General features: G+C 45.6%; 2 protein-coding genes and 1 non-coding gene across 4 annotated transcripts in view; all 3 read right to left on the bottom strand.

The window, feature by feature from the left end:
* Positions 1 to 2: 2 nt before the first annotated feature.
* The window catches only part of LOC138949128 (bromodomain-containing protein 3-like), a 76,353-nt gene continuing 49,048 nt past the window's right edge, over positions 3 to 27,307 (bottom strand). For both annotated transcript variants that reach the window (XM_070320887.1, XM_070320886.1), the window contains exons 22-24: positions 15,290 to 15,381; positions 13,723 to 13,918; positions 3 to 6,381 (exon numbers count right to left, since the gene is read on the bottom strand). In XM_070320887.1, the coding sequence (XP_070176988.1) occupies positions 6,313 to 6,381; positions 13,723 to 13,918; positions 15,290 to 15,381 (357 nt within the window). In that variant the 3' untranslated portion in view covers positions 3 to 6,312. The remainder of the gene's footprint in view (positions 6,382 to 13,722; positions 13,919 to 15,289; positions 15,382 to 27,307) is intronic.
* Positions 12,472 to 12,590, bottom strand: LOC138949558 (5S ribosomal RNA). The gene has a single exon (XR_011450335.1). It is a non-coding gene; the product is annotated as a 5S ribosomal RNA (ribosomal RNA).
* Positions 23,110 to 26,305, bottom strand: LOC138949129 (uncharacterized). The gene is made up of 2 exons (XM_070320888.1): positions 25,444 to 26,305; positions 23,110 to 24,652 (listed from the first exon to the last, which is right to left on the bottom strand). Exons 1-2 carry the CDS (start codon positions 26,118 to 26,120, stop codon positions 23,758 to 23,760), a joined length of 1,572 nt encoding a protein of 523 aa, XP_070176989.1. The 5' UTR covers positions 26,121 to 26,305; the 3' UTR covers positions 23,110 to 23,757.

The raw sequence follows: 27,307 nt of genomic DNA, 5'->3' as shown, positions 1-27,307 counted from the left end.
AGTAATACTGTTCATATTTATTGAACTGCAAAGTAACAAAAATAGTGCCCCCTACACGTCGAGCCAATCAGTCAATCAATCAATCAATGGTCAAGCAGCAGAGAGGTTCCACTCCCTCGTTCACTGACCGTGTGAACACGTGGCATGGTACCAACTCGCAGACACAATCACAATACCCTAGCAGACACACAAACTCGCTCATGGCTTGAGGACACAAAACTCACACGAGAGGACTCACGGACAATTTTTTTTTGTACACAAACTGCCTTACGATAACGCTGAACAAACGTACAAAGTCGTGTTACAACATGCGTACGTACACACTTCGGTGGTGATACTGATACACACACAAAAACATCCTGACATCCACAGGAGAAATTTGATGCCGGCCAATACACACATGCTGGGCTCACCCCCAAAAATAAGTAGGTCTGGAAATTACAATTAAAGTTGATAGGTAAGAACCGGTGAAACGGGTGATTACAAATGAGGATATGTCAATATACACAGGGGCGATATATAATATATGGACGATGTGTGATGTATGAGTTTCCTTTGAGAAGGAAATACAAGTATCTGTACAGACTGCTACAGCCACGGATACGACTAACGACAAAGATGATGGTAAAATGAGCAGACTGCTACAGCCACGGATACGACTAACGACAAAGATGATGGTAAAAATAATGGTGATAACTATGAGATGCTTAGTTCAAGAGAATGATCTTTGTTTCGGGTCCTTTCCACGGGACCGCCCACACCAGTGATTGAGGATAAGGACACTAGCAGCAGACCACAGAGAGGACAACACACACACTGCCCTTCTTTGTGCATACAGGAAAATGACAAGTAGGGTTGATCTTTGTAGCACTGTCCTCAGATCACAACACAAAACTATCAATCAGACAAAACCGTCACAGAATGAAACCTGTTCAGCTTCAGACAGTTGTGAGAATGTTCCCCAACCAAATCAGTTTTAACAAAATAAAACAAAGAAGTGGGGTTGGGTGTGGGAAGAGGGGGATAAAAGTAAAGAGAGAACCCATAATGTCCAAAGCCAGCTTTGCAAAGTGTGTTACCCCTGCTTTCAAACTGACTTCCATTCCCACAACAATATCACAAATCTCACCGCTGGAAAACTACAAGATAAATGGACCACACGTACAGAACACATGACTTTCTTTATTTGGTGTTTAACGTCGTTTTCAACCACGAAGGTTATATCGCGACGGGGAAAGGGGGGGAGGGGGAGCTGGGATAGAGCCACTTGTTAATCGTTTCTTGTTCACAAAAGCACTAATCATAAAATTGCTCCAGGGGCTTGCAACGTAGTACAATATATGACCTTACTGGGAGAATGCAAGTTTCCAGTACAAAGGACTTAACATTTCTTACATACTGCTTGACTAAAATCTTTACAAAAATTGACTATATTCTATACAAGAAACACTTAACAAGGGTAAAAGGAGAAACAGAATCCGTTAGTCGCCTCTTACGACATGCTGGGGAGCATCGGGTAAATTCTTTCTCGTCCCAACCAATATGGGACTCCCCCTAACCCGCGGGGGGACATTTTGTGGTTATAAAAATGCTAATAAATATATTAAACACAAGATGTTTAAACATGCTGCAATCATACACCTTTGTACAGAAAACTTGTGTCCAGTCACTTTGACTAGACCACCAGAAAGCTCAGGTCTAGAAGAAACCTAATGAAACTTTAAAAAAAAAACACCTAAAACAACAAACAAAAACCTATAATACAGTTAATAAAAAAAGGGACGCAAACATGCAAAACAGCAGAATTTGTTTTAGCACTGATTTGTGTTCAAACTTCAATGTACCGACAACAAATGCATAGCTACCAAACGTAAATGTAGAAATATAGCGATGACTCCATACCAGAGACTATGATGACTACACACGTTCAGAGCTAACTGCTCTCAAAATATCCAGCCAACATACTTTTTTTTTCGCTTTTTTTTTTTTTTTTTCCAATTTTTACAAAATCCTCCATGGACTAGGAAATATCAAAATCATATCACTACCTGATAAAAACACAAAAGACTGAACAATAATCGTGCCATTAAAAAAATGTAAAACGCATTAGTACTGTTGGCCTTAGTTTTTACTGTGGTTGGGTCACACCTGCCCTCTAAAGGTAAAGGTTAAACAAAAGGATAGCAACAGGATGCAACAAATTACCTACTTCAACATCGAACTATCACTATATGTACTTTTGAGTACATATGCACAAGCAAACAGCATGTGTTTTATTGCAAACTTTATAACAGCAAATTCTCCTGTTTTTATGTGAGAATGTTCAACATTTCCCTAAACTAGTATACATGTAACTCGTCGAGTTACACTGCATAACTATAGCTTTCACAAAACCTCACACCAGCGAAAACCAGTTACTGATAATGTTATTACAGGAATAGCATTTACCGGAAATATTTGATATTTTACTGGAAAACGTGCTTTACTTTACTTTACTTTATTTGGTGTTTAACGTCGTTTTCAACCACGAAGGTTATATCGCGACGGGGGAAGGGGGGAGATGGGATAGAGCCACTTGTCAATTGTTTCTTGTTAAAAATACCAAAACTTAAATTGGCAAGCATTTATGCCTAAAGGTTGATGTTTCATTTGCCACAATTTCTCCGTCTATTGTTTTGACAGGAGATGTACCATGTCGGGAATCTATAATGCTTTGTTTTGCCCTGACTACATACACACCATGACAAAGAATTCAATTAACTGAGTTACACAGTCCCTCAAAGTAAAATTCTCAGCCAGAATAAAATATTAGGGCATAAAAACACCTCTTGGTTTCAGCCTGAAGGACTATTTCAGCCTTTACTGTTTACTGCAAACAATTTTCAGGACTGACTGCAACACCTTCATCTTAACACCAACTTACAAACATTGCTTCTCACACAAATCAACCCCTGAGGGGGAAAAAAATACTCAAAACAAGCAGTTAATGTTGAAACAGAAAGTGACCAGAAAACTCAACCACACTTCCATTAGCCGTCAATGCTTATCTTTTTAATTAAAATAAAAAAAGCTGTAGTCAGGTAAACGTACCTACCCAACAGGTCTTGCCTGAAAATGATTTCAGTCTTTGACTGGTAGTGGTACAGACAATTTTATTCACTTATTTTCTTTCTGTCATTTTCTGCACATCAACTACAAATATGTGAAAGCAAGTCAAAAGTTATTTTCTTCATTCATTCACCCATCAATGTTTTCTGTGTTTATCAACTGCATGAAATTGTTATATTTCAAGGACTTGCGATTCGAACATTTTTGACTGGCTTTAACTGTGTTTTAATTTCAGTGTCCCCTGGTCTTCATTTTGGAACATGAGCATTCCATCTCCTTTAGATATAAGCTCTTATCTGACATCCTCATTCTATATCTTATATGCCATCCCAAATTTTGTTTCAGGCAGAAAAAAACCAACACCAATTCTGCAACAGAATTAGAAAGTACAGTGACTATGAAACAAATCCAATGAGACACATTCTGAACTTGAAGCTTTGCAACAAGAACAGACCCACAAGCTACAGGGTGACCCCCCCCAAAATACCACCCTCTAAAATGCTCATAACTTCCACATGCGTACAGCGAATTATTTCACATTAGGTGTAAATTAGCTTGAGATGTGGGATGATGATTTCAGACAGTTTCAAGTATGTAGGTTTCAAATTCTGAGATTGCCTCAAAAGTAGGAGGTTTGACAATGAGCACAAGCCACACTCATCCGACTTGAACCCTCCAGACTCCCGCTTATTGCTGTTTTAACTTGTACATTGTCTGAGGAGTGTTTTTGTATGTAAAGCCCTTCAGAAAAACCAACAGGTAAAAATCTGGAGTGCTAAAATCGGGTTAGTGTGGCTACCACTTGTGCCAAATCTCATACTTTTGAGTCAATACCCAAATTTGATTTTTTTCTGAAAGAGCATAAAAGTCAGAACATTTAACATATTAAATTGAAACTGTTTGAACTTATCATCCCATATCCTTAGTCAATGTACACCAAATATGAAGTAAACCGCTGAAGTAATTAAGGAGTTAATAGCATTTTAATGGGTGGCATTTTTGGGGGGGTCACCCTGTATTTTGTGCAAATGATAGGCAACATATGGACACAAAGCAAGTAGACTGCTACCGCTATGTACACATGCCTAAGTTATAATATATTAGAACTTTCACACGCACACTCAAAACGCCAGCCGATCATAGCAGATCTTGGTTTTCTTGGGAACCGAGCACGATTGTTTAACAATTCTTGGGAAGCAGAGAACGATTGTTTAACAATCAACGTTAACCACCTACATCACAAAATGCATGACTGAACAGTTCTCAGCAAGAGAAGACTGGAAAAAGAACCAGTGGGGCTGAGAGTAAGCAAAAGTCTTGAGAAATTCAAGTCCAGGGGGAAAAGAGAGAAGAAAGAGTTTTAAGGCAAGTCTTGTCGATGCCAGTTTCCACACAGGAACTCTTGACATAATTGTTGGTGGGCAACCCTTACAAGCGCATATTACCTGCCAATCATTTCATCACTCAAGTCTCTTGACAGGTAATAGCTGGTCTTTTTCACGTCATGCATTACTAACTCCAGCCCGTTCGCAGTCACGTATCACAAATGTTCCAATGCCAGCAATTTCTATGAAGATTCACTTCACATCCCGGTCATCAGTCCCAAATCAGACTCCAATACTGCATACGACCCCCTCACCCCAGAGTCATAAGCGTTTCCTCTCATACGGCCGCGAGGAAAGCTCGGCCAGAGGCTATTTCTTGTGTGGCGTATAGCACACGCACCATTGTTCAAGTACAGGTCTGTCAATGTTTCTGAGTGTGATCACCACCACTAAATCAACACAACTTTTCTGGCAAACCACCAGAAGTGTGCAGTATGTCTTTCTCCTTGTCTGTCCAGGTTGTGTGGCACAAAGATAACTGAAAATCTCTCAGCTGTCACCAATTGCCTCCATGTTGACGGTCTACTGAGATGTACAGAAAATCTTGTCTAGCATGTCTCTTCAATCCGCAACCTTGTCTCTTTCTCTTGGATTGACAAAAGCAACTGTAGCCATAAGCTGTTTGACACCATCAGTGTGTTTGGTAGCGTCCCACCAGCACAACGGTCTCCACTTGTGTGGGGAACTAAGTCCCTTCTATTTGGTCCTGCAGCGTCAGCCGCTGGGCCTAGATGTTCTGCACCATCTGCCTGGAGATGTTCTGCACCATCTGCCTGGAGATGCTCTTCACTATCTCCCTGGAGATGCTCTTCACCATCTGCCTGGAGATGTTCTGCACCATCTGCCTGGAGATGTTCAGCACCATCTGCCTGGAGATGCTCTTCACTATCTGCCTGGAGATGTTCTGCACCATATGCCTGGAGATGTTCTGCACTATCTGCCTGGAGATGCTCTTCACTATCTGCCTGGAGATGCTCTTCACTATCTGCCTGGAGATGCTCTTCACTATCTGCCTGGAGATACTCTTCACTATCTGCCAGGAGATGCTCTTCACCATCTGCCTGGAGATGCTCTTCACTATCTACCTGGAGATGCTCTTCACTATCTGCCTGGAGATGCTCTTCACTATCTGCCTGGAGATGCTCTTCACTATCTGCCTGGAGATGCTCTTCACTATCTGCCTGGAGATGCTCTTCACTATCTGCCTGGAGATGCTCTTCACTATCTGCCTGGAGATGCTCTTCACTATCGACCCGGAGCCATTTTCACTGTCGACCCGGAGCCATTGTCACCATCTCTGTACTGTGTTCAACAATGTCTTCCTGGAGGCACACCTAAATTGAATGAACTTTTTTCAGTCACTTCCACACCTAGGCCTTCCAAATTCTTGTTACAACTGAAGTCTCCGGCATTCAGCAACAGTCTGTGCCAAAGCCAACCCTCTCCTACCACCACTAGGATCTGTCTGCATGTATCAAACCTTCTTTGCCTTTCCGTCTTCATGCGGAAAAGATTGAAATATATATGCAGCAATCCAAAGCAGTTGTTACGATCCGGCCTGGGTGTGAATGTTCAACAGGTCTTCTTTAATGTAGAAAGCACATGCAAGCCAGATTTCACACGTGCTGATTTACAGTCAACTTTCATGAAGAAAACTCAAATCTCAAGCAGTCCTTCAAAACCCAGGAGGTCCATTGCAGTCTCCACAGCCAAGAAAGGATGATGCCGTTCACATTGATATGAGCGAGCTCCAACTAAGATTCCTGTCACATCAGCTGGGTCTGAATCGATTTGTTTTGTTGTTGTCGTCTGTTGTTGTTCACAGCATTTCCTCAAATGTGGCCATCAGCTCACTCTGGGCGTTCATGTCGATAGGGTTCACCATTCTCTGCAACACACAGTTTATTTTCTCAGCTTTGGTAAGCTAGTATTTACAGCACAGCACATTCTGATGGATTTCTAATTTGAGAGAGAGAGAGAGAGAGAGAGAGAGAGAGAGAGAGAGAGAGAGAGAGAGAGAGAGAGAGAGAGAGAGAGAGAGAGAGAGAGGGAGAGAGAGAGAGGGAGAGAGAGTGTAAGGCTTCTTTTTAAGCCTACTGTCTATATGATACTTACCGAGACAGTACTATTCTTGCACATTATCTATTATAGGCCGAAAAAATTGGACAAAACGCTGAGTGGGTACAATTATCTCCCATAACCATGCGCCACCGTGGATCCCAAGCACTGTCCGAGTGCTTCCCCCTTACAGGATGTAGGTGGCGCGTCCTCTTTCTTTATGAGCTGCAGACCCTCAAAAAGCCCATAACATATCAAGAGGGGAGGCGGGAGGGAAACTCTAATAGTACTGTCTCGGTAAGTATCATATAGACAGTAGGCTTAAAAAGAAGCCTTACAGTCAATATAACACTTACCTCGACAGTACTATTCTTGCACAGAATACCAGAGTGGTGTGAGGGTGATATGTAGAGTATTAAACTCCTTAATCAAAATCACTTAAATCCAAGGATTAAGATACCCAGGCAATTTTCGAACAGTACTACCGTAAAAGAAAATATACCCAAGAAACATACCTTAGACTGACGTGACCATGCTAGCAACCACTGCTGTGTGGTGAACTCAATGTCAAAGTCCAGGCCACTCAAAGCTTGAATACCACTGAGTCTACGGCAAGTGGCTAAAGCGATGAGGAACAATTAGTCTTAAAAATCAGCAACTTGATACTGATGCCTGCCAGGGGTTCAAACTCATTGCTACGCAGGAGTTTGAGGACCAGAAAGACATCCCCCTTGGGAAATGAAACCCGAGGTTTAGACACCGCTGCATTGCTAATACCCGAAAGGACATTAGCGATGAGGGAGGACCTGATCAAGTGTTCAGTTCTGCGACCAGTAGCGGCCGCAATCGTGGAAGCGATGGCAGATCTGTATCCAAGAAGAGTCTTAGAAGAAAGACTCTTCTTTTGATACACTTCCACCAGGAAGTTGGCCAAGTCCTGTGTTGAGGGATAAAGCGGCTTTATCCCCTTGGACAAGGCGAAGGTGGCCCAAGCTCTCCAGCGTAAGTCGTAGAGCTGATTAGTTGATCGCCTCTTAGCGTTCAAGGAAAACTCTACTGAACTCTTGTGCAATCCTAGTGCAAGCAGTTTGGAGCGCACAAGAGCCATGCGGTCAAGCACAGACTCTCTGGACGTGGATGAGGGAGGCATGATCGAGGCTGGAGCAGACCTCCCCCGTCCAGATCCAGAGGTAGAGGGTCTACGTGGGTGAGACCGCGAAGATCTGGAAACCACGGAGCTGTTGGCCAGTAAGGCGCGACCAAAATCAGTCTTGGTCGTTCCTGCAGATATTTTGCCAGCACCCTCGGAATCAGAGATGTCGGGGGATAGGCGTAAGCATCGAGGAGCCTCCACAAGAGAGTGAATGCGTCCAAGTGGAACGCATTCATGTCTCGAAAGGGGCTGACGTACCTGGGAAGCCGAGCGCTGAATCGAGTTACGAACAGATCGATCAGAGGACGGTCCCACCTTGCCCACAGACGCTGTAGAACGTTGTGAGCGATGGTCCATTCTGTGGAGAGAACCTGATCGCCCCGACTGAGAATGTCGGCCAGGGCGTTCAGTTTCCCCGGAACGAACTGGACTGACATCCGGACCTGATTGGTCTGGCACCAGAGCAGAATCTCCTCCGCCAACAGGGAGAGGGACCGAGAATTGGTGCCCCCCTGGTGGCGAAGGTAAGCTAAGCATGTGGTGTTGTTGTCCCCGTTGAAAATCAGAGGGGCCAAGGACAGGCCGAATGGGAGGGCCCGAAACTCGAACACTGTGCCCTCCCAAACGAACCGGAGCAGATGTCGGTACCCCGGGGCCACCAGGATGTGGAAGTAAGCATCCTGGAGGTCCCAGACATGGCCCAATCGTTTGGCCGGATGGCCAACCGGACCGACGAAGGGGTTTCCATCTTGAACTTGCACCTGTGAAGGTACAAGTTCAAGGTGGAGAGGTCCAACACCGGCCTGAACCGGCCGTCCTTTTTGGGGACGGTGAACAGGCGGGAGCAGAACCCCAGAGAAGGCTGAGAAAGGGGGTAGACCGCCTTCTTCTCGACCAACGAGTTCACCTCGTCCTGAAGAGCCTGCCATCTGGCAGGCTCTCGAGGAGGGGGGAACGTCCAAGGTAGAGCGGACAATGGAGGTTGTGACGACAGCGGTAGAGAAAACCCCGACCACACCACCCTCAAGAAAAACTGGTTGGAGACCAGTCTGCCCCACATGCCGCGGGCCCGAAAAAAGGGAACCGACGGACGAAAGAGGGGCAACTTGAGGGGGCGTCAACGTAGGGCCGGGACTCACTGAAAATTCTGCTGGCGGGCAGGCGCAGGCTTGCGACCACCCCCCCTGGTGGTGCTGCTTCCCCTTACCTGTCTGAGCACCCTTCGTCTTGCTTGGGAACGCAACAGGCGCCTAAGAGGAGGAAGAAGGAGGCAGTGAAACTGGCTTCTTCTTCTTCTTCTGAGGCTGGGAGCTGGAGGTGACTGTAGCACTTCTCTTACTCCCCGCCGCCGTCGCCGAAGCAGCGAGGCCAACCATCAGAGAATCAGTGTTCCTCTGGCGTGTGGACTCCACCACAGAACGAACAGTGTCCGGATGAAAGAGGGAAGAAGGCTGAGGAAACGTGTTCCTCAGACTCTTCCTCATATCCGGAGGCACTATAGAAGTAGGCAGAAAATGATCACGGAACAGGGCCAATAAAGTGGACCCGTGTTCCAATGGCCAATTCTGCCGCAGACGTCACGCACGATCGCACGGCATGCAAAGCCCGATCCACTCGAACCGTGTCAAGGACCCGAGTGGAATCGGACTCTGCCCGATCGGGAGGGTCCAACAGTGTGGACAGCGTGCTCATCCATGTCAAGGCCTGTGATTGGGCCTCGACTGTGGAAGAAACGGTGGCCTCAAGATTGTGGAACGAAGCAGAGCTCAGTTCCACCTTCTTGACCGAAGGCACCTCCCCAACGAACACATCACCGTCAGCCCCACCCTAAACACTCGAAGTCTGGAAAGGGAGAGTTCGAGAGTCAAAGGGAAAAGGGAGGGACGAAACAGATTGGACACGAGGAAACAGTGGAGGTGCGCCTCCCGAAGGAAAGCATGGCACTGAACCCGCGTCCTCCCGAGGAACATAGGTCGCGTTTGCACGTGAATCTGTACTCCTCAGGCGATGTGCTGCCGCTTCCACCGTGGCACTTAGACTAGGGTGGAACGCGAATTGCCGGCGGCCGGATCGTTCATAAAACGAGCCGCCGGCAGACGCGGCGTGAGCCTCCCGCGCCCGGGCCGAAGCGGACTCAAAGGACGAGAGGGCGTCTCAGGGAAGGACGTCCTGAAACTGTTCAAACGTCCTTCTAGCTGTGCGAGGACGAGCCTCCTGCCTCTCGTCCTCAGACCCCGGGTCCACGTCCTGTGTGTCAACACTAGACGACAGACGCTTAAGAGAGGCATCCGTGACGTCAAGACGCCGCGTGATGTCTGTCATGTACTGTTGGAAAGTACGAAGCATAGCTTCGGAAGTTCCATCAGAAACCGGCAAGGGTAGAGGTTCAGTGTTAACCTCAGGGCGACCCTGATCCTCCTCCCTATCGTCCTACGACTCACTCTCCTCTTCACTTCCCGACAACTCCTCAAAAGCAGGAGTGTAGGGAGCTTGAGGGGGAAGAGCCGAAAGCGATGAAGCAGGCTGTGAAGAAACGCCCACAGAAGCAAGAGGCCGCGAAGACCCCTGCCCCAAAGACGAAACGTCTCCAGCAGCCGAAGGGGGAGAAAAACAACAACCCTGCGACTGTTGGGTCAGCCCAGCCAACGAACCCCCGCCATTTATAGACTGAACAGGAACCCATCGGGTCTGATCAGAAAAGAAATGGTCCGGTCCGGTCGGGGGTGCCGATCCGGTCCGGTAGGGTGGTCCGGTCCGGTGCCGTACCATCCGGAGGTCCCGTTCAGCACCGAACCATCGTACCCACAGAAGTGTTCGGGTGGTTAGGTCCGGACGTGGACATACCGTACCATCCGGACCCGTAGGTCCGGTGGTCCGGTATGGTCCGGTTCGGTGCCAGACCATCCAGACCAACAGAGGTGGTCGGGTGGTCCCGCACCGGACCATCCGGACCCGTAGGTCCGGACCCGTAGGTCCGGTACCATCCGGAGGTCCTGTTCGGCACCGAACCATCCGTACGCACAGAAGTGTTCGGGTGGTTCGGTCCGGGCGTGGACGTACCGTACCATCCGGACCCGTAGGTCCGGTTCGGTGCCAGACCATACGGACCAACAGAGGTGGTCGGGTGGTCCGGACCGGTCCGGTAGGGTGGTCCGGTCCGGTGTTCCGGTCCGGTCCCGTACCATCCGGAGGTCCCGTTCGGTACCGAACCATCCGTACCCACAGAAGTGTTCGGGTGGCTCGGTCCGGACGTGGACACACCGTACCATCCGGACCCGTAAGTCCGGTATGGTCCGGTTCGGTGCCAGACCATCCGGACCAACAGAGGTGGTCGGGTGGTCCGGTCCGGACCGTAGGTCCGGTCCGGTCCCGCACCATCCGGAGGTCCCGTTCGGCACCGAACCACCCGTACCCACAGAAGTGTTCGGGTGGCTCGGTCCGGACGTGGACATACCGTACCATCCGGACCCGTAGGTCCGGTTCGGTGCCAGACCATCCGGACCAACAGAGGTGGTCGGGTGGTCCGGACCGATCCGGTAGGGTGGCCCGGTGTTCCGGTCCTGTGGTCCGGTCCCATACCATCCGGAGGTCCCGTACGGCACCGAACCATCCGTACCCACTGAAGTGTTCGGTCCGGACGTGGACCTACCGTACCATCCGGACCCGTAGGTCCGGTGGTCCGGTATGGTCCGGTTCGGTGACAGACCATCCGGACCAACAGAGGTGGTCGGGTGGTCCGGTACCGGACCATCCGAACCCGTAGATTCGGTCCGGTCCCGTACCATCCGGAGGTCCCGTTCGGTACCGAACCATCCGTACCCACAGAAGTGTTCGGGTGGCTCGGTCCGGACGTGGACATACCGTACCATCCGGACCCGTAGGTCCGGCATGGTCCGGTTCGGTGCCAGACCACCCGGACCAACAGAGGTGGTCGAGTGGTCCGGTCCCGACCGGACCACTGGTCCGGTACCGTACCCTCCGGACCCGTAGGTCCGGTGTGTTCCGGTTCGGTGCCAGACCACCCAGACCAACAGAGGTGGTCGGGTGGTCCGGTCCCGACCGAACCACTGGTCCCGTACCGTACCATCCGGACCCGTAGGTCCGGGGGGTCCGGCAAGGGCCAGAGGTACTGTCCCGCACCGGACCCTAAGGTCCGGTACGGTCCCGTACCATGGGTCCCGTCCGGACCAAACCCGGAGGTCAAGTCCAGTCGGGACCCGTGGGTCCGGTTCGATCCCGACCCGTAAGCCTGGAACGTTCCGGACCCTTGGTCCGGACCATCCGTCACCCGAACACCAGACGCTAAGGAATGGCGTGGGGTCAAGACGGTCCGGTCGGAGGTGTCGGTCTGAGCAACAGAAACAATGTTCCCGTCGCCCTGACCATTCGACAGAAGTACCACGTTCTGTCGAACACCTCCACGTCCAGTAACTAGTCGGCCGGAGCGTTTCAAGAGGGACAGCCACCAGTCACACGGACGTCAGAGGGAACCGTAGTAGCAGTGGTCGTAGGCACGAAGCCTGAAACCCCTGCCCCCACAGGACCGCCCTGAACGGGGTCAATTCGCATCCCAACCCCAGCGGGGAGGGAATTCAGAGACCCCGTCATCTCCTCCGATCTCCCCCCCCAGGAGGCCGAAACTACTGTCAAAACAGCAGCAGACGACCCAGCGAGGGAGTTCAGAGGAGGACCCGTGTCCCTCCTGGCTTCCACAGCGGTGGAAACCGAGGAGGGCACAGGAGAGGCACCGGAAAAGGAAGATTTTAATGCCAACTGCACCCGGTGTTCCCAGGCGGTCACCCATCCAAGTACTAACCGGGCCCGACGTTGCTTAACTTCGGTGGTCGGACGAGAACCGGTGTTTTCAACGTGGTATGGCCGTTGGCTGTCAAAACCTGAGTCTCTCCAGTAGCCCCTAGATCGGATTCACCAACCCCCAAAGAGGGTTGGGAATCGACCTGCCCCCGGATTCGAGCCAGGGGGGAGAAGGAAACCTTCCCCCCAGGCTTGAAACCGGGAGGAGCTGAAGCCTGAGACTGAGGGCCGGACAACGGCGTCGAAGGGGGGGAAGCCTGTTCCACTGAAGGAGAAGGAGAAAGAAGCTTTTTCTTTCCCCTCGACCTTCCCCGAACCTTCGACGGCGCAGCCCCGCCCGAAGTCTCAGGCTCAAGCCCAGCCTGTTTGAGCAAGCTCGCATTGAGCTTGCTCAAACAGGCTTTCTCCGCCCTCCCTCGCCGCAAACGCAAAGCGTTTGGGGAGGGAGAGTCGGAGCGCCGAAAGATCCCCTTCTCCGTGCGTAAAACATGACGCTGGGCGCCCGGAGAAGGGTTGCCCCCGGCAGACTCTGGTTCCGTAGAACCAGAGCCCAAAACAGGACGAGACATCCTACCTCGCCCTGTACGTACCCTTAAAGACCGAGAATTAACAAAATTCAAAGAAAATTTAGGTCAATACTCAAGTGAATGCGGCGAAACGAGAAGCAGACGACCGGTCACCACGAAGTAGGACGGGAGGCACGCCGAGTCCGCCACACAAAAACGGAGGCACAAGTTGAAGGAAACACAACGTAGCCTCAAGCCAGAAGTGGAATAACACACAATAATCCAACAGGTGATAGTCCACACAGAAAAGGAGCCTCTTAGTCCAAAATAATCCGGGAGCGTAGCAGAAACACAGCCGGTCTGACACGCGCGAAAAAAGAAAGAGGACGCGCCACCTACATCCTGTAAGGGGGAAGCACTCGGACAGTGCTTGGGATCCACGGTGGCGCATGGTTATGGGAGATAATTGTACCCACTCAGCGTTTTGTCCAATTTTTTCGGCCTATAATAGATAATGTGCAAGAATAGTACTGTCGAGGTAAGTGTTATATTGACACACATGCTGAAAATTGTGTGTGCACAATTTATTTCTGGTATTTGAGTGGTGTGCAAGTAAATACTCCAAAACTCCACAAAATGTACAAATTACACAGGTGACCAGAACTGAAATTCCCAAATTCTCAACATGGACACTGACCCTTCGCCGTTCCTGCTCTCTCCGTCGTTGCTCTTCCCTGGAGAGTGGGACGCCCGACGGTTTTTCCTGGGGCTTGATGACGGGCGGTGCCTGCATCTGAATGTCGTCCAGAGGCTGCTGGACAGGTGGAGGGAAGTGCTCTTGCCGTTGCCGCTGATGCACCACTCGGTTCAAGGCTTCATTCTCCTCGCGCTCTCTGTCAGAGAGGAGAGAAAAACAGGCCGTGAATGCTACATTCTTATCTCTAAAAAATTGAATGATAGGGGTACAAACAGGCTGACCACTTGTGGTCTGGCTTCACTCTCATAATCAAAGTCACCATCCTTTTTGTTATGCTTCATCTGGTTTCAAGTCAAGTACATTTTTATCCTCTCAAAGATGAACAATTTATCAGGACTGGTTAAAGGCCAACATCAGCGCGCGGCAGATGTAGCGCTAGTTTCTCATGCTGGCAGCGCTAAATCTAGCTCTGTGGCCTACTCAGGGCCTAGCATTGGAAGAAGTGAGTTCAGCTTACAAAGGCAGGGGGTCTGGGGGCAGCAGGAGGCCCCTAGTGGGGCCCAGGGTCAAAGCCCCTGGTGAGAGTTCGGAGGGTTATTTGAAGATTTGTGGGTGATTTTTCATCCAAGATGAGTCCTCCCCAAGAAGATTGAGCAACTAAATTATGCCTTCACCAACAAGCAAAAAAAAGACAGAAAACAAGAAAACAGAATCTTGTGTTATTTGGTCTAAAAGTGCTTACCTTCTTCAAACAAACACAATGTCACAAAACTATACACACTAGGCATGTCTTTAGCACAAATAATGTCCCTCCTTTGCTCGAGTTGAAAATGTTGAAAACTATACACAGAGAACGAACTGAACTTGTTAAAAACTATACACACTAGAAATGTCTTTAGCAGATGCCGTCAGATGATCCTTCTTGGCTTATTGTTGTTTTTTAAAAAGATTCAAGCTTGAACTGCTTGGCCTTGCTCTTTGAAGTACAGCCATTCCCACTTCCAGGAATACCTGGATTCTTTGTCACTGAATGGCTGACCACGTTCCATGTTCAAGATTGTCACTTCATGACATTGTTTAACAAGTCTAGAGACACAACACACCGGCACAAAGCATGCTCGCGCGATGCCAGAGAAAGTGTGTGCTAAAGCAAACTATCAAACCGATTGAGAATTGAACCGAACGGCGCACAAAACGAAAGCTGAGACTGTTTGGGTACACTGTTTGGGAATAACAGGTTTTTGCATTTCGGCATACACCAAATCGAGTTCCGCGTACTGGAGATGTCATTTCGGCGTAAAGTACGCTGAACGGCTTACAATGCTAGGCCCTGCCTACTACAACAAGGCTTGGTCTCCTGGAGACAGATTTTCGCTTTTAAAATCATTCCATTTCTCATAATCAAGGTCACCATCCTGGTTTTACACTGTATCTAAATTCAAGTCAAGTAAACGTTTATCCTCTCAACCATGAACAATTTCACAGGACTGGTAATCTTAAAAACCTCCCCACCACCCAAGAAAGAAAAGAAAGTAGTACAAGACAGGGGTTGGACCACAAAACTCACTTTTGTCTCTCCTGCTCCAGACGCAGCCGTTCTTTCTCTTGCTGCTCCCTCTGCTGTCTGCGATACGCCTCCTGTCTCTGCATGGCCCTTTCCTACAACACAGCACAAGCCACTCAAGCAAGGAAAACAACACCTTCAGACCTGTTTACCCCCATAAGTGTTTTGGAGTAATGCTCAGCCCCAAAAATAGTAATCCTGGCACAAAAATAGTAATCATCCAGCATTCGTCGCCAATTACAATGTACATGACAACTGTGTCTGCGAAACGCAATCATGCACATATATCGATCATTCACAAACAAAACACATCAGTCAGTTTTTGTAGTCATCATAATTTCAAAGAAGATCACATCAAAAGCACATGCATCACTGATTCTTTTTCTTTTGCTTGTAGTAGGCCTTTTTCAGTGTGTCAAGCGCTTCTCTACTGTACTTGCGCTTGCCGAATGAGTGAGGGCGAGATTTCACCACTAGAATAAGGCTCTCCAGCGTCTCATCAGACAGACATGATCTCTGGTCAGTCCTGTGCTTTTTCACCCCATTTTGCCATTGAAAAAAACAATGCCAAACATGTGAATTGATAAAAAAAAAAAAATTAAACAAGAAGGGCAAAGCCCATACGACTCACATGCTTGACCTTGACATGACCTTGACCTTCAGGGTCAAGGTCAAATAACTAAACCTAGCAATGACATCATACACTAAGAACTGCTTTACACATTTTTCCTACCAAAATACATGTGACCTTGACCCAAGGTCAAGGTCATCCAAGGTCATGCAACACAAAGCTGTTAATTCAAGACATAGGAAGTACAATGGTGCTTATTGGCTCTTTCTACCATGAGATATGGTCACCTTTAGTGGTTCACTACCTTATTTTGGTCACATTTGATAAGGGTCAAATTGACCTTGACCTTGATCATATGTGACCAAATGTGTCTCATGATGAAAGCATAACATGTGCCCCACATAATTTTTAAGTTTGAAACAGTGATCTTCCATAGTTCAGGGTCAAGGTCACTTCAAAATATGTATACAATCCAACTTTGAAGAGCTCCTGTGACCTTGACCTTGAAGCAAGGTAAACCAAACTGGTATCAAAAGATGGGGCTTACTTTGCCCTATGTCACAGATTCTCACTTGATCTTGTCATTAGCAATGGACATCGACCAGCTCAAGTTTTGCAATTTTGTCAGCTACTGCTCACTTTCTGTCTACGTGACGATAGCAGACATGCATTCATGAGCCATTTCCATTTCAACCCCATGATGCTTGTGTCATAGCAGCATTTTGATCACCTGAGTACCATCTCACAACAAGAAGGGCAAAGCCCATACGACTCACATGCTTGACCTTTACATGACCTTGACCTTCAGCTAAACCTAGCAATGACATCATACACTAAGAACTGCTTTACACATTTTTCCTACCAAAATACATGTGACCTTGACCCAAGGTCAAGGTCATCCAAGGTCATGCAACACAAAGCTGTTAATTCAAGACATAGAAAGTACAATGGTGCTTATTGGCTCTTTCTACCATGAGATATGGTCACTTTTAGTGGTTCACTACCTTATTTTGGTCACATTTCATAAGGGTCAAAGTGACCTTGACCATATGTGACCAAATGTGTCTCATGATGAAAGCATAACATGTGCCCCACATAATTTTTAAGTTTGAAAAAGTTATCTTCCATAGTTCAGGGTCAAGGTCACTTCAAAATATGTATACAATCCAACTTTAAAGGACCCTTGCGACCTTGACCTTGAAGCAAGGTCAACCAAACTGGTGTCCAAAGATAGGGCTTACATTGCCCTGTATAGCATACATAGCTAAGGTTGCCATTCTCGATAACTTCAGAAAAAAATGCGAAAATGTGAAAAATGGTCGTTTTTAAGACAACAATTACGGCCCCTGTGACCTTGAACTTGAAGTGAGGTCAAGTTGCCGCACATGTTTTTTGAGATCTTGTAACCATACACCATCAGGCCAAATCAGGTGTTGATAGACTTAATAGTGTCCAAGAAATATCCAACGTTAAAGTTTTCCGGACGGACGGACGACTCGGGTGAGTACATAGACTCACTTTTGCTTCGCATGTGAGTCAAAAATCCACTGTTTGATTGCTGACTGTAGTACTCCTCTTGCTCACTGTTTGATTGCTGACTGTAGTACTCCTCTTGCTAACAGTGGCATTAAAATAATTAAAACTAAGCTATGCTCTCTTGGGGGGGGGGGGGGGGGGGGGGGGGGAAGGGAAGTGCTTAAAGTACTTTTTGTGTCTACATAGGCACAAAAAAACTATGCAATGTTTCAGATTTCCTGACCCACCCTATGTTTTTCCTCCTTATCCTGTACTATTTTGGACCCTTACAAAAATGTACTTCAAAAATGACAAATCTTAATTTTGCAGGCTTACAAGGAAATTGACTCTTCTCTTACAACCAGAATACACCATGATTTCAAGCAAATAAAAAACTACATGCACCTGAGAAAAAACCCACTTTAATTCAAGAAGTTAGACCCCCTAACCCCAGCTTTTCAATTCAATTCAATACGTTGTTGATGTTGATTATGGGGCTTAACGTCCTTTCTTTCTTTCTTTCTTTCTTTGGTGTTTAACGTCGTTTTCAACCACGAAGGTTATATCGCGACGGGGAAAGGGGGGGGAGATGGGATAGAGCCACTTGTTAATTGTTTCTTGTTCACAAAAGCACTAATCAAAAAATTGCTCCAGGGGCTTGCAACGTAGTACAATATATTACCTTACTGGGAGAATGCAAGTTTCCAGTACAAAGGACTTAACATTTCTTACATACTGCTTGACTAAAATCTTTACAAACATTGACTTTATTCTATACAAGAAACACTTAACAAGGGTAAAAGGAGAAACAGAATCCTTTAGTTGCCTCTTACGACATGCTGGGGAGCATCGGTAAATTCTTCCCCCTCACCCGCGGGGGGGGGGGGGGGGGTGGGTGGGTGGGGGGCTTAACGTCCTCCCAGGTAACTAGGGACCTATATTGGGACATGATTTTTTATACAATGTTAAAAGTGGAGGGTGTAATGGGGGGAGGGGGACTGGAGGGTGACGGGGTGTAGTCGCTAATAAGTTTAAAGGTGCGTTTATTATCTAATATACCAGACATTTTGTTTTGGCTGGTGTACAGAATAACATCACATAAATTGCACTCGCAAAACATACCAAACACATAAAATGTACACATCAGTACACACATAACCCAAACCACACATCCAGCACCATCACACACATATCCACATACATACTCTAGTTTGTTCATTATAAAAATAAATACATTATGATTAATATCATTACTAGTCAACTTAAATTAAGGCTCAAAATAGTGTTTTTTTGTTTTTGTTTTGCTAAGCACATCATTGTGGGGCTTTTAATCAATAACATGCATCCGTCTACAATGTATCATCATTCATCCATCAACATTTATAATAAACATGTAAATGGCAAGTATACAAGACATATATATATATACAACATTAGGACATAACAGACAGACGGACATATAACATACCGTTCGCCTACAAGTAAGGCCGGAGCTTAACATAACATGCAGATTACAGTACTTGACATTATGGATGTATTACCTGCTTAATAATAATACAGTCAGTTAATAATATTGTAAAAAAAAAAAAAAAACCCCAAACAACAAGTCGCGTAAGGCGAAAATACAACATTTAGTCAAGTAGCTGTCGAACTCACAGAATGAAACTGAACGCAATGCAACGCAGCAAGACCGTATACTCGTAGCATCGTCAGTCCACCGCTCACGGCATAGGCAGTGAAATTGACAAGAAGAGCGGGGTAGTAGTTGCGCTGGGAAGGATAGCACGCTTTTCTGTACCTCTCTTCGTTTTAACTTTCTGAGCGTGTTTTTAATCCAAACATATCATATCTATATGTTTTTGGAATCAGGAACCGACAAGGAATAAGATGAAAGTGTTTTTAAATTGATTTCGACAATTTAATTTTGATAATAATTTTTATATATTTAATTTTCAGAGCTTGTTTTTAATCCGAATATAACATATTTATATGTTTTTGGAATCAGCAAATGATGGAGAATAAGATGAACGTAAATTTGGATCGTTTTATAAAAAAAAAAATTTTTATTACAATTTTCAGATTTTTAATGACCAAAGTCATTAATTAATTTTTAACCCACCAAGCTGAAATGCAATACCGAAGTCCGGGCTTCGTCGAAAATTACTTGACCAAAATTTCATCCAATTTGGTTGAAAAATGAGAGCGTGACACTGCCGCCTCAACTTTCACGAAAAGCCGGATATGACGTCATCAGACATTTATCAAAAAAATGAAAAAAACGTCTGAGGATATCATACCCAGGAACCCTCATGTCAAATTTCATAAAGATCGGTCCAGTAGTTTGGTCTGAATCGCTCTACACGCACGCACACACACACACACACACATACACCACGACCCTCGTCTCGATTCCCCCCCCTATGTTAAAACATTTAGTCATAACTTGACTAAATGTAAAAATCAAAGCAAAAACGCATATATATATATACGCAAATCATCACATCTCTGCCCAACCTAGCGTACTACCTAACCAACTCTTCATATGGGGACCATAAAAATAGACCTTAAGATGGATGTTATTTAGTGTAATGAAGAGATTATAAAAACAAACAAGAAGGGCAAAGCCCATACGACTCACATGCTTGACCTTGACCTTTACATGACCTTGACCTTCAGATAACTAAACCTAGCAATGACATCATACACTAAGAACTGCTTTACACATTTTTCCTACCAAAATACATGTGACCTTGACCCAAGGTCAAGCAACACAAAGCTGTTAATTCAAGACATAGGAAGTACAATGGTGCTTATTGGCTCTTTCTACCATGAGATATGGTCACTTTTAGTGGTTCACTACCTTATTTTGGTCCCATTTCATAAGGGTCAAAGTGACCTTGACCATATGTGACCAAATGTGTCTCATGATGAAAGAATAACATGTGCCCCACATAATTTTTAAGTTTGAAACAGTTATCTTCCATAGTTCAGGGTCAAGGTCACTTCAAAATATGTATACAATCCAACTTTGAAGAGCTCCTGTGACCTTGACCTTGAAGCAAGGTAAACCAAACTGGTATCAAAAGATGGGGCTTACTTTGCCCTATATATCATATATAGGTGAGGTATTGAATCTCAAAAACTTCAGAGAAAATGTGGAAAATGTGAAAAATAGCTGTTTTTTAGACAACATTTATGGCCCCTGCGACCTTGACCTTGAAGCAAGGTCAAGATGCTATGTATGTTTTTTGGGGCCTTGTCATCATACACCATCTTGCCAAATTTGGTACTGATAGACTGAATAGTGTCCAAGAAATATCCAACGTTAAAGTTTTCCGGACGGACGGATGACTCGGGTGAGTACATACTCACTTTTGCTTCGCATGTGAGTCAAAAATAAGCTATGAGAAAGAAAGTATGAAAGAATTATGCCCATTCTCCAGTGAAAGTTCTGCTGATTGTGGTAACTTTTTTTCTGTCTAAAACAGGCGTTGGAAAAAAGTTTGAATACTGTGCCCAATCTACACCGGAGGGTCCAGGCGAGTAGAAGAGGTGAAGGCTAAGTGGAAAACAACCATGTCAGCACAAGGGGCACGGAGACAGCTTCCTGAAATGCCTTTACAGTGACTTGTCCGATGAACCACGAGCCTGGATAATAAAAGGTAAACAAAGACATTTTAACATTTACTACTCAAGATTACCTCCCTGAGATTTTTTCTTTGACATGTATGAAAATCTACAGGTGATAGCATTATAGGTTTTTCTCCTTCTCTTGTTTTAAACTTCGAGCTTAAGTTTTGACATTCTACCCTCACACCTTACTTTTTCATCAGGTTATCTGAACGAGCTGTTTGAGGAGGTGGTGATCCTAACACTGGCCTATGGCAACACTGGCCTATGGCAGCTACAACAAAGCTCTGCATACACAGCGAGACTACAATGCAACAGTGCCCAGACTTTGACTGCTACAGCTAGACCAGTTGACAAAGCTCAAGTTGTCACCAAGCAGGACGCCTCAACTGGCGACCAACTATATAGACTGAGGCTGCCTATCTCCAAATCTGACAAAGCAAGAATTGTTACGCAAGCTCCACATCTGTTTGCAGTTTAAGCCGACCTTAAGTATGCAATAGTTATGCACCCCCCCCCCTCCACCCCCTAGTTAAAGATGTAATGTACCTTTTATTTATGTCACATATTTGAAGTCTGTGTAGCTTTGTGACAGAAAGAGGTCTCTGATGGCAGCGACCAGACAGGCAGGAAGAACTTTCCTGTTCTTTCGGCAAGTCAGTATGCAACTTGTCTGTATGTCCTGAACACATTAAAACATTTTCTTTAATTTAAGCTACATAATATCATGTGGATGCACTGATTGGGTGTAAATAATAACAGCAATTGGTACAGTCAATTCACCAAATGTGCAACAGAACCCTAATCATCAGACATTTTACAACAGCAAATTTCAAGTCCTTTTACTTTCCTGAATGTCATTATTATTTATTAAAACAGGCATCTAGAGCAACATACATATATCTAAATCTTCTTTTATTAAAGTTCACCTGAAATTCAGGCTGCTTTCCCATGCAAAGTACAAATGCAAGTGTCCATAAACCAGGGTTTAATAGTATGTGAGTGAGTTCTGATGAAAAAGTGATTGTGTTGTAATATTGGTTATTACTGAGTGTTGATGTTACAATGATTACATTATAAAAACAACAACAAAAACAACAGAACAATGTGAAGAGCAAACTTCTTCTGTGGGCATGCAAGTGAGTTAATTATTGTGTGTGTGAAACTATATGTGACTGAGTGTTACAAATTTAAATGACAACAGTTGTTCAGTTTAAATTTTCTTGGTAGCCTTTAAAGACAACAAATAAATACATTTAAAAATCAAACAAATATAGGCACCTCAAAAAAAGTTGTATGTACACCTTCGTGGCTGGTGATACATTCTTGCTCCCCTGCAAGTTTTCATTCTACAATGTACCTCAGGGTAGCTTCCTCTCTCTCCTCTTCTGCCCCTCCCACACAGTACAACACGTACAGTGGCCACTCTGACACCAGTCTCTGAAATCAAGAACAGTTAAAACTGCGATGAGCTGTTGTTCTTTCACTCGTGAATGCAATGCATGAACACTTACACAATATCACACTTATTCGCGAGTGCGTTGTTATTTCAGTACACAAACAATCATGAGCAAAAACACGAGTGAAAAAATAGCACAGACTCGAAAGCAGACGATAAGTTCAGCACAGAGAGTGGGTGTGTTTACCTTTGATCGCTGAGACAAACAAGAGTCGCAATTTTCGTCGTCACTGTTCTCACCACTGCTGGAAGTGGCCTCCTCATCTTCCGTGCTTGATTCTAGCAGAGAAGCGAGTGGTTTGAACATGTACGGTTCAATTTCGTCTGCAGTTACGCTTGTTGGTGCAGCACTCACCATCTTGACACTGTATGACGTCACGGATAATTTATTCATAAGCCAAGAGTTCCACCAGTCTCGCAAAGAAAACGAGACACAATGGCGGGTCGTTTTGGGGAAGAAATGCGTCGCTTCAGGCACAAAAATCGTCGGATTACGGCTTTAGAAGATTCCGAAATAAACCAAACATTGTTGAAGACGGTAAGAAAGCGGTTTTCTAACTAACTGCACACATCGGGAAGTGTTCGGTCACGCAGGAACACGATTCGAAGCGTTTTTGATGCTAAAACAGCATGGTCTAGTCCTTTAAGGGGAGAGGTGGCACGAAAAATGAAATCTGAATATTTGTAAGTTTTCTTTGAAGTTTAGGGGTACTTTATAGAAAGAAAGCATGAAAAAGCACCTGCATGCCCAGTTTTTGACCAAGCAAGTAATATTTTCATAAAAAAATACCAATTTCTTCCAAAAAATACGAAAATTACACACCACGCCCCATGAAATTCAAAAGACATTTTTGAAGCTACAGGCTTCAAATGCAGTGAAAATTACTCCCAGATATCAGTTTCAGACTTATACAGAGCCATTTTGACCAAATTACCCCAGTTCGAATTCAGCAGCATAAATTGAGAGATATAAATTTTTGCCCCCAAAATACCCAATCAGGCTTATATTATATTCTCTAAAAAAAATTTTTGATGGGTTTTACAAAAACCGCTCTGTAAGAGTCTAGCAAAATCAAATCTTACTCCTGTAAAAGAAAAATTATAACTCTACCACAAGTAGTTCTGACGAAATATCATTTCCCGCGTTGATACCGTCCTTGAAAACCCATATTCAGAGAAAATTGCATTTGAAAGTTTGTGAAGTGTTTCTCTACACATTATGAAGACACATTGCTGAAAAAAGAGTCTGGGTGTGTCCACGTATTGTTCCGAGTCTTCTTCGAATGATGTTGGTACTTATTCCCCTCCATCCCCCATCAGTCCAGCACCGTACACCTCCCCCTCCTGGTCTTCTCGCTGCTCCAGCTGACGTTGACGACCAGCACATCTTGCCCTACGAGCTGCTACAGCGGCCACATCTGTTGCTCTCTCCGCCTTCTGGACCCTCACCTTGTCTTTATTGGCCAAAGCAGAATGAGTAAGCTCAGTAATTGGCAAGCTCATGTGGTCCATGACCTGTGCCAGTGCAAAGTTGCCTCTGTTGAACTTTGCAACAGCCTCAGCGGTGGCTGCTTCCACCCGGTCTTTCCCAACAAAGACTTCTTTGGGGCAGTGTCCCCACATGACATTGTGGAGAGACTCGTTGCTGTTCTGGGTCTTGCCATGGGCCACGCGCTTGAGAAGAATGGGATTTGTCATTCTCCTGTAGATGGGCAGAACAGCATGCGAGACTTCCCTGGACAAGGCGGTGCCGTTGTGCCCTGCGTGTGGAGGTGGTGGTTGCCCTTCTGCCCTGGCTCTTTGAAAAAAGCACCATGAGGCTGGCCCGGCTGGACATCTGTCGTGGTGAGGGTCCTCGTCAGTTGAAGTCACATGGAAAAAAGTGGCCCAGATCGCCTGCTCCATGGCTCGCTGATCTTCAAGGTTGTTGAGGATCGCGCTACGGAAGTAGTTTTGCAAGCGTTGACACTTTTCCTTGGTTAGTCGCCCCTCCCCTCTTCCACCAAGCCTTCCATCCTTTGATGCCTTGCGGAGAGCTGTGCCCATTCTCTTGGGGAGGTGGTTGGTGCATTCTAGCTTGGTGATTGGACGTGTGGGACCGTAGGGCTGAGCTGCAGCCAGAGCATTGAACGCTGTGGAATCTCCGTCCGACAGCATAGTTCTGTACCTGAGGTTGTGACGCTCAACAGACCTGCAGCATAGAAAAATTCTAAAAACTTAGTGTAAAGTACTGGCTGGATAACTACTGTTTTGAAAAAAATATGAAAAAGACTGGGGTTCATGGGCCAACAAGGTCCTGGTGAGATACAGACGCAGACCCACGAATGAAAATGATTTTGGATATTACTTTAGTGAAGAGTATCAGGAGCCCTCTCCTAGCAGAAAATACATACATGTATTATTATTACTGGAAAGTGTGCCAATTTACATTGCTTGTGTACTAAGTCTGTATAAAGTGATTTTTTCATAGAGGGTGAACATTTAACTTGTACTTGTTAGAATATATACATACACACATCTCTCTCCCTCTCTCACACACACACACACACACACACACACACATACACACACACACACACACACACAGTGACAATGAGTTTGATCCCAACTTGTTTGGGACACTTTTTCTTTTCAATAGAAAAGTTTATCAGGTTTCCTCTGAAATTTGCAGATTCAATAAAAATTTCCCAGCCTGATCCTTTAGGACATTGTGAACATTTAATGATTTTTCAACAAAAGAAAATGTATTTGTGAAGGGTTTGTGGACAGTGTTTTGTTGCAAAAATATGTGCTTCTGTGTTGTGTTTTGTTGGTCTTCATCTTTCTTTGTAAACAAAAACAAACACCCACAATGTACCATGCTTTATACAATTTTAAATAAATTTTACTTTTTAGCGCAACCTTATTCATGTTGTCTTATTCTGTATTTGAAAATAAAGGATATAGGGAAGAGTGTATAGGCTATCAGAACAGTATTCTTACCTTCCCCACAACTCCAAGGCTGCATCCCTCTCCATAGACTTGGCAGATCCCTCATGGTTAATGCTGCAGTCAGGCTGGTGAAGCTGCTTCCACTGTAGTTGCTCAGCAGCGGTCATCCCCTCTAGTTTTTCTTTGTTCATCGCACATGTGTGACAGTATGTGGATTTCACACAGAAGTCCAGCACATACCCAGTCAGAACATCAACAACAACGCCAACTCCATAGTGTGAGGAAAATCCTCTCTTGTGCCATGTACCGTCAAAGGCAACATCCACCCAGAGAATGCCATCATCATCTTCCCAAGCACCGTCTTCCTCACCATCATCATTCACAGCATTCACTCTGCCTTGAGGAAATGTTTCCCTGTAGGCTTCCCTCACAAACTCCACTGTTTCGTTAAGTGTGGCATCTGTAGCTTCCACAATGCTGGCATTGACTCGTTTGTCTATGCGATGATAGGAACTCTTGTTCATCGCTGGCATTCCAAAGACTGTGCACAGTTTGTCCACACTGGAGTAGCCCTTACCTATCTCATGAGAGTATAGCACAATCTCTGTGTTCACTTCAAAGGGAACATTTTGTCTGTGGTTGAGGTTGTTTTCTCTTGGCGACGAATACTCTGTGCGTGAATACTGGCAGCTGTCGCAACACAGCACTAGTTCTTGGGACAAGCCCATCGAGTCACCAACTCGAATTGTCACATGTCCTGCCTCGCACTCCGGGCACTTCACATCAGAGAGAAGCGAGTTCAACTGACTGCACTCGGCAAAACACCACGAACGGCGATTTAGCTCAGCTGGTGGTTGAGCATTCGGGTCGATGCCTGCACCACTAAATCTCCTCAGTTTCGTCGCCGAAGCAGAAATACCTTCGATTTGAGGCTGATTACGGTTTACATCGCCCAAAACTGGCCGAGGTTCGACTCCGAGTCGATTCGAAACATACGCGTCACCACTATCTCTCAAAACAACTGTCTCTGCTCTGCCAACTTCAGGCGCGTTCTCGTCGCCTGCTGGTTTTTCCTTCCTCGTTGTTCGAGCATCTGAAAGCTGATTCTTCCTTTTGCGGGAAGAATGCGTTGGGAAAATCCTTGCGAATTTCGGAGTAGACATTGCTGCTTGCTTTATCCTGGAACGCCGAAGAAGAAGAAGAAGAAGCTGCTTGATAGTTGCTGATATTGCGTTACGTTGAATCGACACTGTGTTTACAACGGATAAGGCAGTTTGCGCATGCGCGTCACTGTGGTCATTGACAACGACCAACCAGAGAAGTTTCTCAAAGGTTAGAGGTTGTTCTCATGAATATTCATATTACTGTCTGAAAAAGTTGATGCGCGATCCGGCCGTTGTACGGAAATAACGGACTGTTCATGTCTATTTTTAACGTTCACAGAAAACGGGAATTCCCGCTCAACCGTTCGATGTGTTACTGCCAAGCTTATTCGGGGAATCGTGGTTGTTGCAAGGACTTGAAAACATAGATTGTTCAGCAATTTCTCACACTTGCAGCACTCACACATGTACACATACTTTGAAAATCACCACTTTATTGCAAAATAAACGATGAAATTGACAAAATAAACAACACACAGTGATTCTATGATGTTCAAAGTACCTGAAAAACACAAAAACCCAAAACACGTTTTTGAACAAATGTTTGCTAAAATTCCGTGCCACCTCTGCCCTTAAAGGCACAGTAAGCCTCCCGTAAACCATCACAGATACGGTCAGGCTTTTACACACAGTACAAACACCCTTTCATTTAAACACTCACCGATTGAGAACATCCTAGGTGCCCTCCGTAAAGAGTGAACAATTTTCAAAGAATTTATTTTTGCGTGGTTTATCTTACCCCTGAGCCATCG

This window comes from Littorina saxatilis, linkage group LG15 (assembly GCF_037325665.1).
Source record: "Littorina saxatilis isolate snail1 linkage group LG15, US_GU_Lsax_2.0, whole genome shotgun sequence".
In the NCBI taxonomy this organism is placed as follows: Eukaryota; Metazoa; Mollusca; class Gastropoda; order Littorinimorpha; family Littorinidae; genus Littorina; species Littorina saxatilis.
This window is presented reverse-complemented; position numbering and strand designations above follow the sequence as displayed.